The following is a 20739-nucleotide window of genomic DNA, read 5'->3' on the forward strand; positions in this document are numbered from 1 at the left end:
CAGAGATTGGGAAGGGGGTCAGAGGGTGGGAATCAGGATCAGAGACTGGGAAGAGGGTGCAGGGGGGGGTTCAGTCGGTGGGAAGGTGGTCAGAAGGTGAGGAGGGGGTGCAAAGGGTGGGAAGGGGATTCAAAGGGTGGAAAGGGGGTGCAGAGGGTGGGAACGGGGGGATCAAAGTCTGGGAATGGGGGTCAGAGGGTGGGGAAGGGATACGTGGTGTCAGTCACAGCCTCTGTTTTTAGCACTGCTTAGAATATAGGGTTTGACTTTCTGCAGTGCTCAAGCCACTCGTGCTACAAACCTATAGCAAAGGGTGCATTTGACTGTCCAGTAACTGGCCATTTGGGTTGGATATTAGGGAAAATGGCTTCATGGAAAGGGTTGTCCAGCCCTGGCACAGCTGCCCAGGGCAGTGGTGGAGTCCCCGTCCTGCAGGGATTTAAAAGCCATGTGGATGTGGCACCTGGGAACATGGGTTAGTGGTGGCTTTGGCAGTGCTGGGGAACAGTTGGACCTGATGGTCATAGAGGACTTTTCCAACCTAAATGATTCCATAATTCTGTCATTCTTTGTTTACATGTAGTGACTAGAAGTCACTGGAAGTGACACTTGAAATGTCCATGACTGAAGGTTTCTGTTGTCACATCCAGCCCCTGCCTGTGTTAACACTGGCATTGCAGAATAGACTCTTCAAGTCCCAACAGCTCTTGAAAGTGTTTAGTGTAAAGTACTAATTTATGCTCTGCATGGTTTCACTTTTGCATCTCTTAAAAATGAGGCAAATACGCCCTTTCTCATCTGCTCTGGTTTGAAAACAAAATTGAAATTTATTGCAATAGGGCTTTTTATCTATTCGACAGCATTTTGCTACTTGACAGACCATACCTAAATAATAACATGTGTGTCAGTCATGGTGTGAGGTTTCAGTGGTAAAGCCTGTCTGGTAATTCTTGCAGTAATTTTGATGGCTCTGCTGAGCTGGATAATACAGAGAGCACCTTGCCTATACTTGTTTGATGTTAGTTTTCTGTGCCTGTTGCAGGATCTTCTCTCATCTTTAACCACAATATTTTCGTACACTGTTTTTGCTTCTTAATTTTTTTATGTTATTGATTGTTTTTTAGTCTTTCAGAATAGGGTCTGATGAACAATTATTTTTGTACCAAGCATGTTTGAGAAGTGTTGGAGGGTTAGGGAATGTTTCAGATCCGCATTTGGCAGCAAGTGGTTAACAAAACCAGGTTAAAAGATATCTTGAATATAGTGTTTGGTAAGGATTCCAAGTGACCTCTGCTTTCTAGCCCAAAAAGTTTACAGGTCTCTATGCATCTGATACTATTCTGCTCTTGTCCAGTGTTTATCACCTTGGAAAATGGGAGACACTCTGGAAGTCTTGCCATGATAATGTAGGACAGTGCTAATTAATGGAGACTTAGAGAGAGCTGTCAAAAGACACAGAGTCCATTCTTACTCAGAACTTCAGCCACCCCTTGTTACCCCTCCTGAAATTCTGTGGAGGGAGTAGCATTTGTTGATGTCTCTCCAATCAAGCAAAATTCGGCAGGCTCTGGAGTACATTCCCTTGGGGCATGGCTCTGTGTCCAGTTTAATTCAGCATGACAGCTTGTGCTGCTGCTGCTTCATCATCTTCTCTTGCTGGTTCAGTCCAGCCTTCTCTCTTAGTCTCGAATTACTGTTTTATTGAGCAACCAGAAGGTGAACTCGGCACGGAGCTGATCCAAATGAAAATTAGCCCCTCGTTTTCTGCTGACTCTGGGTTACTCTTCAGCTGCCTCGGTTGTGTGACCTGCCCTGGTTTATTGGCCCCACAGTGCTGTTGGGAAGTGGGCAGCAGTGAGCAGCCTCCATGAAAGAGAGAGAGGTGTTGTTATTGTGAAAGGAATGTTGAAGGGCAAAGTTCCATCCTTGCCCCTGGACTTTTTGCGAGGCAATGCCACAGTGTGTGCAATTGAGCAAATAATGTGGATAACAGACAACCTGAACAAAAGGGAGGAGGACGAGTTCTTTTAGCTTGGTCATGTCCCTGAGCTGGTCTGCAGCAAAGCTTTGTAATCAGTTATTGTTGGCACAACTTGGAGGAGGCAGAGGGATGGGAATCAGTGGACAGGAGGAGCGGTGAAGGATGAATGTCAAGGCCTGTTTTGCTGCAGGGAAGACAAGCTTAGGAGAGCAGGGTTAGGTTGGATATTGGGAAGAAATTCTCTGTGAGGGTGGTGAGGCCCTGACACAGGTTGCCCAGAAAAGCTGTGTCTACCCTATCCTTGGAAGTGTTGAAGGTCAGATTCATGGGTCTTGAAGCAACCTGGTCTAGTGGAAGGTGTCCCTGCTCATGGCAAGGGGTTGGAACAAGATGAGCTTTGAGATCCCTTCCAAACCAGACCATTCTGTGATATGATTCTGTGATTCTAAGCATGCTCCCTGCATATTTCAGATCCCAGTGTTGTGTTCAAGTCCTTGTCAGTGGGGCAGCCTTGATATTCACCAGTTTGGAAAGTCCTTTTCTAGCAATCGTTCAGCCTGGGATCCAGATACATGAGAGTTGGAGGAACACCCTCTCTAACAAAACAGCTAAGTAATATGGATCTGACAGCCTGAAATCAGTGTTCATGAGCAGCTTAATGAACAGGAAATTTCATTCTTACATATATATATGTCCTTGCAGTGTTACTTAAAATAGCTGGGTTTTCCATGACGGCTGTAGAAACAGAGTATGTGAGTGCTGTTGTTCAACTGGGGAAAAGTTCACAACCTGCCTCCCACTTGTTTTTCTGCACGTGGAAGCAGAAAAGGACTGTGACAGGCAGCCAGTAGATGTTTGCTTTGGTTCAGAGGTGGCTTCTCCCTGGCTGGAATTCATGTGAGCTACTCCACGTCCCAGTGCCTTTGTACACTTGTGCTGGCACACACTCTCCTGCCTATTGAAAACTGGCTTTTCTTCTCAGAACCTGGAAGATTGATGCTAAAGCAGTTTAGATGACTTAAATAATTCTGGCAGAAGTGTAAAATTTCTGATTAGGGAGCGTTTTTCCTCTTCAGCTGAAGGAATCAAAGTTAAATTTTTATTTTGCTTTTTTGTCTGGGTTTTATTTTCCTTTGTGGAAACTCTTTCAGAATATAAGCCAAAAATCTGCTGTTTTTTCTAGGATGACGGAATGACCTCTTTGTTTGTTAAAAGCACCGTTCATCATCTGATTGTTTCACAGGTGTCCACTATGGAATTTCTTGGATGTTACTATCATGGTTTCGGTACACTAATGCCACTAATATCTGATGTGTGTGGCAGCCTCCTTCGCCTGCCTGGTATCCAAATGCAAACTTCCCTCTTTTTGTCAAACCTCTTTGTGGAAAGGGAGTATTTCTGGAATCTTCCCTGCTTTTCTTTCTGACCATTAATTCACAGAACCACGGAATGTGCTGAGCTGGAAGGGACCCACAAGGACCATCGAGTCCAACCCTCAGCCCTGTGCAGGATCATCCCCAAGAGTCACACCCTGTGCCCCAGAGGATCATCCAACCCTCCTTGAGCTCTGTCAGCCTTGGTGCTGTGCCCACTGCCCTGGGGAGCCTGTTCAGTGCCCAGCCACCCTCTGGGGGAAGAACCTTCTCCTGAAATCCAACCTAACCCTGCCCTGACACAACTTCAGGCCATTCCTTGGGGTCCTGTCACTGGTCACCACAGGGAAGAGCTCAGTGCCTGCCCCTCCTCTTCCCCTCACGAGGAAGTTCTTCCTGCCTTCCCTGTCTAAACCACCATTATATCATTTATCCCGCACCGCGGGGGGTTGGTGCTGCCTGTATCTACAAATATTCACGTGAATTTAGGGTGTTATCCGCCTGAGGCTGACTTGGCGGTGTTGTTTGTCGGCCCCCTGTACGTGTGGGTGATTCCTGCCTGCGTTTCAGGTGTATTCATCGTGGCAGCAAAGCGCACTCCCTTCGGGACCTACGGGGGTTTGCTGAAGGACTTCTCGGCCACCGACCTGACGGAACACGCCGCCCGCGCCGCGCTGGCCGCGGGCAAGGTCTCCCCCGAGATCATCGACAGCGTCGTCGTGGGCAATGTCATGCAGGTTGGTACCCTGGAAAATCTGCTGGTCGGGGGTTCTTCAGCGTCGTCTCCCCCGGTGTGGTCCTGTGGGCAGCTTCGCGGCCAAGAATGAAGTGACGACGTGGGAGTGAAGTGCGTGAGCAGCGTTTGTGGTGTGGTGTTTCCTGTTCGCGTCTGAGGGACATACCCTCCTGATTTGTGGTGCTGTTGGGAGCAAGGCTTAGCTTTCTTTTTATGGTACCAGAGGTAGTGTAAACCAGGACAAGCTAATCTCCTAAAAATATATATTCATTAACTGGTCAGTTGCTAATCCCTGGTACATTTTCCCTGTTTTGAAGGCTTGAGCTGTGTAACTCAGTGATCAGGTTTCCACTGAATTATATAAATCCATTTTTATCTTTGATTGATTTGAATCTATTTCCCTTGAGTTTTCTGTAGGATTTTTTTTTGGAGGAAATATGAGTTTCCTTTGAGCTGGAAGGATTCATGCCTTGATTGAAAGAGGCATTTGGACAACCATTTCTTTTCCAAAGAGTTTGTGAAGAGGATGGTGTTGTATGCAGGGCACCACTTTGCAAAACAGCAGTTATCCACTTATCTAGATGAGTGTCTTTGTTTTAGGCAAGACAGCAAAGAACATTTCTGGCTTTCTTTTTTTTTTTAATTTATTTTTTGTATTCTGACTTCACCATTATGAAGTGTAGGGACTTTTCTTTTGCACTATTTCAAGGATGCAGAAGAAGCAAGTAACAAAACTTTCACTATATGTGAAGAAACATGCAGTATTCCTTGTTAAGAATTTTCAGCCAAGAGTAGCCTTAGATTATTCTGTCTCCTACAGATACCACCTCCGCTTCTTTTATTCAGCTTTTTAATTTTGTAAGAACTGCCTCTGACCTAGAAAATAATTGCTGTAATGCTTTTACATAAGAAATAGCATTCTGGTAATAAAGTTACTTTTCATGTTTAAAGTACATTTCCTTTGCATCATACTTCCCCATCCCAATAGATTTTCTTTTTTTTTTAGCCCTGGATTCCTTTTAGGTATTATTTGATTAAGTTTAAATTACTATGAGTGTATGACCATTTTAAACTCCCCTTCTGCAGCAGAAGTGGCTTCATTAATTCAGTTTTTTTGTCTGAACTTGCACTGGCATGCAGCACTGTGCACAGAACTTTGTCTTTATAATACACAGTAGCTTAGGGCATGATACCCAAGAGCATAAGTGTTCTCTGTGGTTTTGGGGGGCCTTCCTCTGTTAGTCTGAGCAATATTAATTTACCTTAAAGTAATTGCTGCTCACCAGTCAGGATCTGTCCTTATATCAGTCTGCTGTGTGAATACTGTTTTAAAAATAAAGGATAAAGAAAAACATTAAGACTTACTAAGTTGTTGACTTAAATCTTAGCATCTGTAGTCCCATTTTGGCCTGATGTCTGCCTTTTACAACACACACTTCATTTAAAATGCACATTAAGACGCTGACACTTTCAGATAATGTTGAATAGTATCTTCTTTGAAGTGAATCAGGGTGCTTCTTAGGTTGTATTTCTGCTGAACATACACTGTCTTCTACCAGATGCAGTTACACCATCCTGACCTTTCATCAAGACTTTTGCTTTCCAGTGGCAAAACCCGCTGTTTGTTCTGTCTGCAGAGCTCTCCAGATGCGATCTACATCGCGAGACACGTTGGTTTACGTGTGGGGGTTCCCATCTCCGTGCCAGCACTCACTGTCAACAGGCTCTGTGGCTCTGGTTTCCAGTCCATTGCCAATGGATGCCAGGTACAAAGCTCTGTACTTCTGTGTTGGTTGTAATCTTTATCAGGCTGTTAATGCGAGAGAAGAGGCGCGTGTAGAAACATGTCCTTTGTGTTTGGGATGAGTCTTAACGTGGATTTTTAGCTACCACTGGTAGAGACTTCTGTTGTCCTGCATGCTTTTGTTTTTTTGCAGGAGTTCAGCCTCCACAGTGCCACATTTTGTGGTTGGTTTTTAAAATCAGCACTGTAGCTATTTTTAGTTTAGTATAAGGAATGCAGCAAGTGTTAGCTGGTGAAATGGATCTCAGCTGTGCAGTAGTTGGATCCCGTGATCCTGTTTGTCTGGATTGGAATTACTGGGCTTCAGGACCACAACAGGAGGCTTTCATCTCTTGATCATTGTTTATATTCTCACCTGGTTAGCTGTGTAAGCAGCAGCTTGGGCTTTTTAAGTGCTTTTGTTCAAAGATCCAAACCTCTCGTGGGTTAGGTAATTTATAGTGTCACTTCTTTTAAAATAGAAAAGAATCAACTTCTCTTTGAGCGGGTGCCCAAAACCACTGAGTAAGATGGTACAGTGGTACAGGGGGTTTTATTTCTTTCATTCCTACATTTATTTTACAAATACTTGAGCAACGGGATAGTTGGTTTTGTGGGTTTTTTTTTTTTGTTTTTCTTGGCCAGAGGATTATTTTAGGTCTGATCCTCTAGAGGAAAAAAATGTGAAAGACGATGTAGAGTTAAGGTTACATGTTTACAGTAATATCCATCTGACCGCTTTTTCTGGTGCTTTCTGCGAAGGCCATACACACCCTTGTCCACACTGAATAAAAGTGCTGGAGAATTTGACCCCTTTTATTGAAAGTAAAGGTTGTGAGGTCCTTTCTGAAGATGGCATTCGATCAATGCAGCCACTGGCTCCGTATTTCCCTGGCACACAACAAAGCTGCAGCTTCTGTGCTGAGCTGCTAGTAAACGTTCACAATTTTTTTAGTCACTATAGAAAACATCTCAGCACATATTAGTAAAATCAGTGGCTTTCAGGGATGGGGCAACTTCTTTGGGATAATTTCATCTGCTTCCATTCCAGTACAGAAATAACCTTAATGGTCCAACTCAGTGAATTGTTTTAGGGAAGCACAATTTTTCAGTGGTTTGATGGTGTGTTTAAGAATTAGGATTCTAGGTTCTGTGTGCTTTGCCAGTGATGAATTAGTATGTTTTGGGTACTTTTGGCAGCTTACCTAGCTAATGTCTTCTAAAATTATGTCCCATTTTTTCCAATCATTCAGGCTTTGAGATTTAATTTGTATTTCTTTTGAGAAGATTGGGAGTTTAAAAACACCCAGCTCAACCATCTGTGAACCTAACCACACAAGCATGCAGAGGCTTAATGTCTTTGTTCCTCTGTCCTCTCATGTGTACACACCCATAGTCTCTTCCCTCATGGATATAATCGTTCCTTGCTGAAAGGAGAAAGAAGGAAAGTGCCATGAAGGAGACAGACCCCAACCTTAATAAACCTTTCATAAATACACACATGATTAAGTTTGAATTCATTCTCATTTTGTGGCTTCGTAGGTGACAAGCTCTTTTTTTAAAACCGTTGTTATTTTTCTTACTCAAACACCAAACACTTAATTTTTCTTACTCAAACACTAAATCCTGGATCTGTTTTGTTTTTCTGTTAACAGGAAATTTGCCTTAATGAATCAGAAGTTGTTCTGTGTGGTGGAGCTGAAAGTATGAGCCAGGCTCCTTATGCAGTTCGAAAGATTCGATTTGGAACCAGATTAGGAGCAGAACTCAAGGTCTGGTACTTTTTTTTTGGGCTCTTTTTTAATTCTCTGAACTAAGTAATGTTCACAGAGCAATGTAAGTATCAGGCCTGTAGGCACTAAATTCTTGGGAATGGAAATATTGGAGATTAGATCCAGATGTAGTTGTTCAAAGCATTTAGCCGGTATTCATACATTATCAAAACAGTAGGTTCAGGCAATTCTGTTAAGCATGCCAATTTTTCTAGCTTTTCCAAAACCATGTTTGAATTCCTGTTCCATGATAAACATATCAATAAATTCTTAGACACAAAATTTAGTTCACTTGGTACATCCCATGCAAGTACTATGTGTTAAAAACTTGTCAGAGGCTGTGAAATAGAGGCATATACAATTTAGGCAAGGCTACTAATGCTGGCAGTAGATGGGCAGACTGGTGAAGAACATGTATACCTCCAAGCTGTAAGCATCTCTCCATTCCAGAAGTGGAAACTTAAAAAAATTAAATCCATTGGTAGGTAAGTTATTTTTACATTTTCTTCTGAAGATAAATCCCAAGCAAATACTGTGAGAAATGTGCAGCAGGATCAATTGATAATGTGCTCTGATAATTACCACTTACTCAGTGGGTCATAACTGATAGCAGAATGCAAAAATTTGGATATTTCAGTGTTTCAGCTCTTTTGGGTTTTTTCCTGTGCTATGGTTCCATTGTGAAGATGGTGCATACAAATTAGGCTTGGCTCTGTTCTTGTGTGGCACTGTGTCTAAGCCTCGGTTCCTATAGAGAACACCTCCACAAAGCTGCTGATACACTGAGTAGGTTCTGCTGGGCTCTTATCATGATGATAATTGAATTATCAGGTGAATGGGTGATTTATCTTGCAGAACTTTACTGGTGACAGAGATAACAAAACCCATCTGAACAGACTGGGCTTGCCTTTATCAGGTTAAGTGAAGTTAGGCTTGGGTATTTTCTCACCAGAGATGTTACGCCTGCATAAACCTTTTACTCTTGTAAAGTCATTTTACCTGGCAGTAGAGAAAGAGCTAAAGAATCAGTGGGCTGCTGTGCCTTTTCACAGTTCCTCACCTTTCATTCTTGGCAACCAGACAGGTGTATTTTCTCATAGGTCTCCAATAAATAATTCATACACAAGTAAAATGTGCTGAAATACCAAAAATCATAGGCTTTTCCCAAGCTTCCTGGGGCCATGTGGGAGTGGAAAAAACCATACAAGAGCACAGCATAGATTAGCTAAAATAGCACACAGGAAGTTGCACGCTGCTTTGCAGTGTGTTCATTCTGATAAATAAATTACCTGTGGGAAACCTGAATTAATTTTGCAAAGAACCATTAGGTTCCAAGAGGCTGCTGAACAGTTAGGAACTGTCAATAATAAATGTCAGTGTTGCTGTGTTTTCTGATTTTCTTCTCATAATGTGCCGTGCAGTTGGAAGACACGTTGTGGGAAGCTCTAACAGATACACATGTTAAAATACCTATGGCAGTGACAGCTGAAAACCTGGCAGCAAAATACAACATCTCACGGGAGGCCTGTGATGGATACGCACTGAAAACGCAACAGAGGTGCAAAGCTGGTTAGTACATGCAGGAATGGAAGGGTTTATATGGCACTAACCTCAAATCTGTTCGGTTTTTAGCATTGATTCAAAGCATCTTCAAGCTCTGTGTAGCTTGTGGTGTAATTTGTCCTTTGATTTGCATACTGTAGTTCATGATTTTGTTGGCCCTGTGGTAGAAGTAGCCCACTCCCAAAGGGTTTGACTTTGAGCCTGCTGAGTCAGGTGTTGTGCCCACCAGCAGGTTAAGTAGGGAGCCCCCTTTCCACCTACCTTCCTGTGCCTTCCTTGTGGACATTCTGTAGCTGTTCAGGCAGCAAATGCTTTTTAACACCCTGTCACGTGTCACCTAACTGAACTGGATTTGTGTTCATAAATGTGGCTTGTTGGTGACCCTTTGGTGGGATGCAGCATTGTCCCAGGCATGCCTGACTGCCCTCCTTTCTTTCTTCTGCACTGCAGAACATCCACAGTGACCCACATCATCCTCATGTGTCAGTGTGTGCTGTCATTGATCTGAATCCTTTTTCTTTCTTTTGCAAATCCAATGCTGTTCTAAAACCCTTGAGCAGTTAGAGCAGATGGAATCTGAAGAGAGGATATTTTTTCAGGAATTGTGTTTAAAATGTTCTCTGGGTGGTTTACATGGCCAAAGCCATATCAGAGGCATTCAGCTCTGGGGCCCTCAATATAAGAAGGATGTGGAGCTGCTGGAGAGATTCCAGAGGAGGCCATGGAGATGCTCCAAGGGCTGGAGCCCCTCTGCTCTGGAAGCCAGGCTGGGAGAGCTGGGGGGGTTCACCTGGAGAAGAGAAGGCTCCAGGGAGACCTGAGAGCCCCTTCCAGTGCCTAAAGGGGCTCCAGGAGAGCTGGAGAGGGACTGGGGACAATGGATGGAGGGACAGGACAAGGGGGAATGACTTCCCACTGCCAGAGGGCAGGGTTAGATGGGATATGGGAAAGGAATTGCTGTCTGTGAGGGTGGTGAGGCCCTGGCACAGGTTGCCCAGAGCAGCTGTGGCTGCTCCTGGGTCCCTGGGAGTATCCAAGGCCTGGTTGGATGTGGCTTGGAGCAATCTGGGCTAGTGGAAGGTGTCCCTGCCCATGGCAGGGGGTTGGAATGAGATGAGCTTTAAGGTCCATTCCAACCAAAACCACTCAGATTCTATGATTGGATTACTGTGAAGTTTAGACCAAAAGCCAGTTGTAGGGGTTGTCCTGGGGCTTTACATACATTGCAATCCAAAGGCAAAGGGTAGGAAGCAAAGATCCAGGCATTCCTTTAGATTCTAATGATGGTGCATTTTAACAGCTGCACTGTTGGAAGAAGAGTCTGTGTTTTTTGCAGTTGGTGTAGCAGTGCTTTTTATAATTTTTCTCCATCGTTTATTACCTTTCCTGCTGATCTTGTTAGCTAACTCCTGCTATCCCTGGACTCTTTGCTAGAAACTGTGCTTCTTTCTTGTTTTCTAGGATTTTGGCTTGCTGTTTTTATTTCTGCGTGTAGGACCAGTTCGTCTTATTCCACAGTAAAGAGAGAGTCCTGTGTCTAATCAGGAAAGTAAAAGGTTTTGAGGAATTTATTGAGAAGTCCAGAGGTAGCTAAACAACATCAGATATGACAGTTTCTGTGTCTTAGTTTTAAATCCCTGTCTAATACTATATTAGTTATTGTGGCCAGATGCTTTTATGGGCATCTTTGATACCTGCAATGTCTTGAATTGACTCAGATGGTTTAGGCAGCTGAATCCCGTTCTGAGATCCTCCCTTGAGTGTGATACCTGTAGAGGAGTACCTTGGACAGAATTTTAATTGATATATAATACCTTATCAGCAGAGAAAATGTGTCTTAGGAGTTTTTTCCACATTTCTCTCTGAGATTTACTTCTTCTTGGCTATCTGATAAACAACAGAGCTGTAGAATAAAGCAGCAGTACATTTATTTTCGTACCAGAAATAAATCCAATGTTTTAAAGCAAAAATAAAACAGAACAAAAGGGAGTTCAGTTATTTAAAACTGAAATAAAATTTTAATATTTTAGAAGAGACTTTTTTTGGAGAAGTTTGAGAGTTTACTTGTACAGTTTTTGCCCAAATTCTTAAAAAAAAAACCCAAAACAAAACACAATAAAACACCAACCAGCTTATTTAAGCAAAATGAAGCATAAACATTGCTGCCCTTGAACTTTTGGTTAAAATAGAGCAAAAGTTGTGTGCACATGAAAATATGATTATTGTTCATGCTGCGCAATCATCTTGATGTTTTTATCAGAGTCCTTTTATTTTCCCTTTTGTGGTTGCAGCTAATGATGCTGGCTACTTTAATGCTGAGATGGCACCAATTGAAGTGAAAACCAAAAAGGGGAAGGAAAGCATGCAAAAGGACGAGCACCCCAAACCCCAGACCACTATGGAACAGTTGGCAAAGCTCCCGTGTGTCTTTAAAAAGGATGGAACGGTCACGGCTGGGAATGCTTCAGTGAGTATGTCAGAGCCCTGGGTTGTGAAAGTGTCTCCTCTGTGGTTCTCCAGATTTGTCGCCACTGTTTTTATGTCTCACTGAGGCACCTTTGGCTGTCAGTGGTGTCTCCTGATGAAAGTGACTTCTAATTCTGCAGCTCGATGCCCCTGGTTGTCTTTTCCAGCCCCAAGATCTCAGGGGATCCTTCAGTCTGCTCCTAAGTCCTAAAATTTGGTTCTGTGGGTTGCCACTGATCTTTTAGTGAGGCATTGGCACTTTTCATCAGGCTTGAATTGTGCAGTTGATACCTGCAGTGGCTGTGTAGAATTAGCCATCCTACTTTCTTTTGGGGGCAATGCCTACTGAACATTTGCTTTACAAACCAGGCATTATATTAGTGGGCAAACTGCTGCTGCTCATCTTCGTGCCACAGTTAATATCCTCTGCCATCCAAACCACATTTTGCTCTTACCAAGAGTAGACTGAGTGCTTAGCAGCATGTCATTATGGACTGTTCCTCTTACAGTCAGTATCTTTAATTAGTTGATTAATGTTCTTTGGGCCAGAAGGACCACTGTGGTCATATAGCCTGAATTCCTGCCTAAAATAGATCATCATAGCCACAGTAAGTGTGGGTGTCTGTAAAGTATCTTTTATAATTAATAGCACATACATTATCCATTATTAATTGTGTTCTTGCAAGTCTGCAGAATCATGCTTCCAATGCAAAGGAGACTTTTAGAGTAAAAAGTGTATTTACTTTGCTAAAACATTGGAATTAATTAAACATCTATATTTAACTTCCTTTCCCAGTCCTCAGAATAGTGACAGATTGTCATTTGTTGTTTTGAATAAAAATTGTCTGTTAAATGTTAATTATGGTGTTTTGGGCTCCAGTCTTTTTTGAGAGTTTAGTTAAAAGAGTGTGGGGATTTTTTGTTTCTTTGTGTTTTCTCACTAAGAATGCTTTTCTCTCTTATTGCAAGGGGGTGTGTGATGGAGCTGGTGCAGTCATCCTTGCCAGTGAATCAGCACTTAAAAAGCACAGTCTTACTCCTCTGGCAAGAGTGGTAGCATATCACTCATCTGGCTGTGACCCTTCCATCATGGGCATTGGTAAGTTGCAATAAAGCACATTATTTTTTAGCATCAAGTGGCATTAAAATATTCTTTTCCTGGGCATTTTAAAGGAAAGAAAGGGAGGCTGCAGTGTACTCAGTCTGGTAGCTCTGAGGATGTTTGTGTGTCCTACTGTCCATTCCACTGTGTCAGTCCATCCCTCTCATGCAGAGGAACAGATTTACTCCTCACTTTGGCTGGAAGGGTATGTGCACTGTCCGACCTATGGTGATAACACTAAGCTATAGTTCCCCCAGCACCTTTTTTCTTTCCCTTTTTACTCTCTCTGTTAGTAAGTCAAGAAGACAAACACTCTTTTATAAAGCATTTTTCTCCTGAAATTTAGTTTCCTGTAAACTTCAAAATCCCATTATAAAATGCATAACTATGAGTTGTCTTTCTCACCTCTTGCTGAGGAAGTGTTGGCTATGTGCACACCTTTGAGCAGTTACTCAGTGGCTCAAGCTAAGTTTGGATTCCGGGATACACATCTGTTCAGGTATTATTTGGCAAACAAAATACTTTCTTGATTGTTTTATCCCATATTTTGTTTCCTCATCAAGTAGTTTGTAATGCAAACAATTCCTCAAATCCAATCCAGACACCCCAGGATTTTTCCCTTCTGTTTAGTTTGTAGACAGCATTGTATCCCAGAGTTGCTTCTCCTCTCTGTCCTTCTGTTCAGAGAAGCCATTGTTGACTGGTTCCATGTGTCAGTGGAAATGCAAATGAAGCATTGTCAGGTTTGTTTCCCTGATCAGACTATCTAACTGTCACAACCTTCAAAGCAAATGTGGAGGGAGGGTTTATTTCGCCAGGCTTCATGCTGTCATTGTGCTTCCTAAACCAGCCCATTCTTCCTAGGTCAGGCAACCCTTTTAGCTTGTTTAAAAACTTCATAAATCATAGAGAGAAACAGTATCTCAACTCCTTCACACCACAGCTTATCCCCAGCAACTCAAAGAGACCAGAAGAGATTCACGGACATGACAGCAACAGATCTGAGAACAGGACCTCAGTCTGCACAACTGCCCTTTCACATACTGATAGTGACAGGGAGTCCTGCCCCACAGTGTTTAGTGAGAGAATTCATTATTTGAAAAAAGAGGAGGGGAAGAGGGAAGTTTGCTTGGCTGTCATTGGTGGTCTCTGTATTGTCCACACGAGACCCTGCCGTTACTCTCAGGCATAACGGGCATACTAAAACCCTTCCTTAATGAGATGCATTTAGAATCTAGTACTAAGCTTCCTGAGGCTCTCTGATACTTCACTGAGCTCTGAACTGGGCCCTTTCTTCTTTTAATTTTTCTGTGTCTTTGGTAATTTACCTATTTTTGTGATTTTTTTATTCTTTGAGCTCGGATTTTTCTATGCCCTTTTTTTAGTTGTGTGAGAGATTTAGAGTTGTTAGTGTTTTAGAATTGGGGGTTTTTTTGGATAATGATCAACCACCGTATAACATCTTGGTATCTTTGTCCCACAAGCACATACCCAATTAACCCTTTCAAATTCTCTTTGAGTGTGTCTTTCCTTAGGTAGCTGTGCTTTGAGAATAATTTCCCTTAGTGGATTATAATAGCTTGTAGATGTCAACTTTCTTCCAGAGAACAGTTTTGTTGACAAACTCTGTAAGTCTCAAAAGAAAAATCTTACTGTCTTCAGCTGGCCAAGACCTGGCTCTGAGGGAGCATTTAATTGTTCAGAATAAACTAATTAAATTTTAGGGTTTTTACTAGAAGATTTTCTGATCTATTAAGAACATCAAAACAACAATACCCATAACCACACCCATGACCAGCAACTCTGGAGCAGCCTGGTGTTCTTCTCTTTTGTTTACCTTGAGGCTGCAAGTTGTGAGTAAAGAATAAACTGATCCAAGAGTACTGGGAAGGAGAATGCCTCACATCTATTGTGAAGTTGTTCTGTTTGTATGGGGACTGTCCCTTTTCTGGACTTGGAAGCTCTGTGTGTGTTTGCCACCACAGCAGCACAGCAGTAGTGACCCTCTTAACTTTCCCTGGTTGTGTGTTGAGAAGGTGACTGGTAGTTTTGAGATTGAGCAGTTCTCTTACCACCTAATAAAGCACATCCAGAATTCATTGGCTGTTCAGAGGCTCAGTGGAAGGGAACTGGTGAGGCTTTATGAAGCTATCCTATTTATAACATGGTTAGAACACTTTATTTATTGATTTTTTTTTTATTTAACTAACTGCATATAATTTCCAAACAGGCCCTGTACCTGCAATTACTGAGGTTTTGAAGAAAGCAGGATTGACCCTGAAGGATATGGATTTGGTAGAGGTGAGAGGTTTTTACATGAACAGTGATTTTACCCCCAGATCTTTTTAGCAGAAACATTCCACTCATCCATGTAGGTGTTCCTACATGTCAGGAGCTGCCTGACCTCTGTCCATCTCATTTCTGCCGTGCAGTTGCACAGCCATTACAAAAATCTCAGGCATGTGGAAAATGAAAATGGCGTGATAGCATTCCATGGAATAAAAATACCCTCATGTGACATGACGTGTTACTCTGCTGGCTGGACTGTTCATGTTTTTAGTTAGTCACACTTCTCCATTTGTGAACAGGGCCTCTTCTTGTGAGAGGAACAGGCTCTTCCCGGGCACACTGCATCAGAATATACCTTTTTTATAATGTATACGTCATACTTGCTTAGTATTTTAATTTTAATTGGATCGGATTGACATTTTGTAAGTTGACTTAAGTGTGCTTTTATGAACAATGTTTAATATTTTTCTCAAAATGACCCGGTGGAGAAGTTCACCTCTTTCAATCTTGTGTGCTGAAAGCTCATGTAAAAATTGTATCGTTTCTCATGGTGCTTTAGGTAAATGAGGCATTTGCACCTCAGTATCTGGCTGTCGAAAAAGTTTTGGGCCTTGACCCTGAGAAGACCAACGTCAACGGAGGTGCCATCGCTATCGGTCATCCTTTGGGTGCCTCGGGGGCACGGATCACAGCTCATCTGGTTCATGAGCTGAGGTATGCACGCAGCTGAGAGAATGCAGTGCTGAGGTATTTCTGCCTACAAAAGGTTTTTAGCCTGGATTCAGCGTGACTAAACTCTTCCAGTCGATCAGCTTAAAACTCTCCTCACTGGAATGTACCGCTTTCTGTATGAATTTGTCACCTTTGTGCTGCAGTCCAGCTCCTGCACCTGCCTCATATTCCATTCCGTTGTCATTACAGGGTTTTTTGCTTCATCTAGATCTGATCCAAGCTCACAGGAGTCAGTGGGAAGGTTTCCTTTTTTGAAATGGCCTTTGAGCAAAGTGTGTTCTTTTCTTAACATGGTGCATTTAAGTAGAATCACAGAACTGTTTGTGATGGAAGGGAGCTTAAAGATCATCTTATTCTAACCTCCTGCCATGGGCAGGGACACCTTTCCCCATCCCAGGTTGCTCCAAGCCCTGTCCAGCCTGGCCTTGGACACTTCCAGGGATCCAGGGGCACCCACAGCTTCTCTGGGCAACCTGTGCCAGGGCCTCACCACCCTCACAACCAAGAATTCCTTCCCCATATCCCATCTAACCCTGCCCTCTGGCAGTGGGAAGCCATTCCCCCGTGTCCTGTCCCTCCAGGCCCTTTTTCAAAATCCCTTTTCAGTCCTCTTTGGGTACTGAAAGGGGATAGTTTAAAAGGCTTTAAAATCACCTTCTTTCTCCTTTAATTTCTCTCTTTGTTTACAGAAATTCTGACTCTTTTGGCTTGATATGCTTAGCACCATTTTAATTTGAATTTTCCTTTTCTAATATTTCCCCTCAGGGCAGAGATTGCTGTATCTCTTTGCTTGTACTTGCAACTCTGTGTTAGTGTTCAGCCATAAAGCCCCAGAAAACTTGCACCTTCTAGAAAACTGTTTCTTGGAGTGTGGCTGTAGGAAACTTAGGTTTTAAAAATTACCTCGGCGGTGTTCAGGAAGTTTAAAAACTACCTTGGAAGTGTCCAGGGCTGGGTTGGACAGGACTTAGAGCAACCTGGGATAGAGGAAGGTGTCGCTGCCCATGGCAGGGAGGTGGAATGAGATGGCCTTTAAAGTCATTGGTTTCCTACAGAAATATTTCAACATCAGTTCTGGCTTCACGATATTTTTCTAGAAAAAGAACAACATACACATTCTAAAACGTCATCTTTAGTAATATCCAGCTGATGGCTACTTTCTTTTCATAAAATCAGGACAGGAGCTACTGTGGTTTCTTAAATGTAAGTGATTTTCACTGTTGGTTTCTGTGTGCAGGCGTCGTGGTGGGAAATACGCGGTTGGGTCAGCCTGCATCGGCGGTGGACAAGGTATTGCTGTTGTCATTGAGAACACAGCCTGAGTGATCCTGGGGACTCAGCCTGGCCTGAATTACTAATGCCCTGAGAAACCCCTGCCTTCTGTGACAATAGACCATCACTGCTTGCCTTTCCTGCAAGGTAAAGGAAGAGCTGAGAAGTCAGAATTCTGAACAAAAACGATTTGTCGATGTCTTTCTAACTAAAGGAAGTGCAACATCAGTATAATTACACACTGATGAAGTATTTCCTAAAAGCCTTTATTCCAATCAAAGTTAATGTGTTTCTATAGGAAAAGTTATTTTCATTTCACGGGGATATTGCTTGTCAGACTTTCACCAAACCTGCCTTAAAATAGCAGTCAGTGCAGCTTTTTAAGCAAGTATTGCTTAAATCATTTTTATTTTAGCTACTGGCACATGTGCCTCTTTATTATCAGGAAATGTGAAAATGTGATCAGAGACCTTCTGAAATATTGATTGTAGACTGATGACTATTAACCTGTACCCTGGTGCTTTGCAAGGGAGGAGAAAATGGACAAAAGCTGAAATTTCCATTGTGCCTCCTAGAAGATCAATAAATATAACAGGAGAAAAAATAAAGAGCTTGGTATTCTCTTTATGTGTTTATTTTAAATGTAAAAAAACCACCTTAAAAATTGTTACTTTTGGGAAATCAGTGTTGGCTTTTGGAGAGACTGTTTTTCCTGGCTGAGGAATAACTGGTGTTTACTAGGTAGTTTCTAGAAATCTCTAGCAAATCTCCCAGCCCTCTGAGAAGGGGGGCTAGCTGCATCTGTGTTGCTGCATGATAACAGCAACTCATTTCTTCACTTCTCTGATAGTGTCATCCATATTTCTTGGGTCACTTCATGTGGGGCTGTTCTTAGCCAGTTTGGGAAGTGCACCTCTGAGGAAGCTGTCCTCTCAGAGGCGTTGGAGTTCAAGGTACAAGTCGTTTGACAGAATGGACACGACGTTTGGATGAAATGAGGTCTGTGTGCTCACTGAAGCCCTTTAGGCTCACTGCACCTTGCAGCTTGCTCTGATGTGGATGTCTAGGTGAGACATTCACAGCTGGAGAGATCCCTGTCAGAGACAGCACGCACCTCTCCCCAAAACTAAAACAGTAGCAAAGACTTCAGCCTTTACTCTTCTTCATCCTCTGTCCGCTGTCAAAGTATTCCTTACGTACAACAACTTTGCCACTCCACTGGCATGACATGATTATGAAAGCTGGGAGGTTCAAAACTCCAAAACTGACTGCCTAGCCTGTCCAGAAATTCAGGTCAAGGCAAGTGTTGTTACAACTGGTGGATAATGGTTGAAGTATGTTGGTCACCATTCCAGGGGTTTTTATGCATGCAGTGTGTTTAACAACTGTAGAGATATTTGGTGCCGTTTATATGGATTAAAAAAAAAACAAACAACCCAGCTACCATAAGGCAGCAAACCAGATGTTCATTTAATACAGTATCTGATTTCCTCTTTCTACTCTTAGTAAATTAGGGGTACTGGGGTTTCACTGTTCAAAATACAGTTGCCATGTGGATTTTGCCACATACTTTTGCAGGAGGATTTCTATTCTTAGTTCCTTCCATAATAACCAATAACTAATTCCCTCTACCTTCTTGTCTGTGGATATCATCATTGAATTCTCATCTTCAGAGAACTGGGCATGGGTTTTTCCAAGTTCTCATCCCTGTGTAATAAAAGTTCTTTCTGAGCTCATCACTGTGTATGTACAGTAAAGAATAATTCCCTTCATGCACATAATATTTCATTTCTCCCTTTTATCACTCAGATCTTTGAGATCCATGTGTAATTCTAGCTGTGAGAGCTGTATTTGGTTGTCCTGAATAATTGTGTATTTCCTGCAAAATGCATCGTGATGTCCACCTCATTTTCCAGATAACTTTTATAAATAAGCTACAGCTTCCAAATATCTCGACAAGCATGTTATCAGCACAAATGATTGTACATGTTGCTAGTAACCTTTCTTTGCTGTGTAAGCCAGCTGCTTATTCCCATATCATTCCATTTTTATGCTGTTCATTTCCTGTAAGAGCTTTGCCACACTGAAGTGAAAGAGTGAAATCCTTTCCCATGAAGTCACGGGGACAGTTCTAATACATACAACTTCTTCCACAACATCCAGCTGAGGTCACCAAGCTCAGAGTGTTGTGTTCGTAAAAGCGTGGATGATTTGTGTTGGAAGGGGCCTTAAAACCCATCCCATCCCACCCCTTGCCATGGACAGGGACACCTTCCACTATCCCAGGCTGCTCAGAGCCCCCTCCAGCCTGGCCTTGGACACTCCCAGGGATGGAGCAGCCACAGCTTCTCTGGGCAACCTGTGCCAGGGCCTCACCACCTTCACAGCCAGGAATTTCTTCCTAATTTCTAGTTTAAATCTACTTTGTGCCAGTTAAACCATGGCTGAGACCATTGACAACCCCTCTGCACAAGCTACCAGTTCCTGAGTTGTCAATGACTTTGTATCCAGAGGGGAGTCCTTCTTCTGAAAGGTGCATGGATGCTCTGGGTTTGGGGGGAGTATACTGCATTCTTCTTCTGTAGGTCCTGACTTCACTTTTAAGCCTGGAGTATGGTATTCCCAGAAGGGCAAAGCCAGGTCCTGTGCTGGGCCATGCACAAACACAGTTTATTGTGCATTAGAATATAGAGTCATACAACCATAGAATATTTTGGTTTGGAACGGACCCTAAAGACTATATTGGACAGGGATACAAAATATTGGCTTTTTCTTACCAAGTTATTACTAAAGGTGAGCACAAGCATTGATATTTGATTCCTGAGCCGATCTTTCACAATACATAGGAGGTGCCAAGGCTTGAGGTTTTGGTCTGAGCTTGTCTTTACTAGCAAGTCCAATCCTTTATTACAGAATAACAGCAGTAATACCTGATTCCTGGAGATAATTCCCAGCTATGTTCTCTGATTTCCCTGATGTAACAATGGTAGGACTGTGTTTCTGCCTTTGGGAAATGAAGATACCTCTGCTGTGAGCAATCAGAATTAGGGGAATTTAATAGTGTCCTGGGAGGAGCAGAAGATAAGAAAGAAATGTGTTTGATTTTAGAGGGATAATCACATATTTTGATTGTACCAAGTGCATACTTTTTTTTCCTTTTAGGCTCAGTTGTGTTATTTATGTGTGTGGTCTCTATTATGCAATGTAATGGGAATTTTAATTGTTTTTCTTCTTTTTTTGAAAAATGTGTATGGGGGAAAAAAGCATGTGTGAAAAGCATTTATTGCCCGTGTAAAACTGTGCAGGATTTATTCATACAGGTAGGTGTAGCTTCCTGCCACTGGGTGGAGCGTTTTAAACACCCTACATATCTCCCTGCCTTACAAAGGCATCTGTACTTGTGGTGGCACGGCCTTCCTCCTAAGTGCTGGCTGGGTTAAACTTGAAACTGAAACACTTGAAGGTTCAGGTCCCATTTCTCCTTTTATGTGTTTTAAGCAGGCAGATGCCACGATACCAACATGCCTTTGCTGCTCTGCTCCCCGGAGTGTGTGGTGCTGCTGGATTCCAAGTGCATTAGAAAGCATTTGTTGTTTTGCAGAGTTTGAGAGGATGATGTCTGGAGGGCTGTATCTGACAGAAGGTGAGGAAGAGATTAGACTTTGTGATT

General features: G+C 42.6%; 1 protein-coding gene across 1 annotated transcript; it reads left to right on the forward strand.

Moving 5' to 3' along the window:
• Positions 1-3782: 3782 nt before the first annotated feature.
• Positions 3783-17677, forward strand: ACAA2 (acetyl-CoA acyltransferase 2; the record flags this gene model as incomplete). Its single annotated transcript, XM_018074231.2, has 9 exons — positions 3783-4091; positions 5728-5856; positions 7529-7645; positions 9067-9214; positions 11500-11675; positions 12644-12773; positions 15007-15077; positions 15625-15779; positions 17035-17677. Coding segments are annotated over 9 exons (1320 nt in total), but the record flags the coding sequence as incomplete, so codon positions are not given.
• Positions 17678-20739: the final 3062 nt, after the last annotated feature.

The sequence above is a fragment of the Manacus vitellinus genome, unplaced genomic scaffold (genome assembly GCF_001715985.3).
Source record: "Manacus vitellinus isolate BGI_N305 unplaced genomic scaffold, ASM171598v3 scaffold_42_pilon, whole genome shotgun sequence".
NCBI classification, from domain to species: Eukaryota; Metazoa; Chordata; class Aves; order Passeriformes; family Pipridae; genus Manacus; species Manacus vitellinus.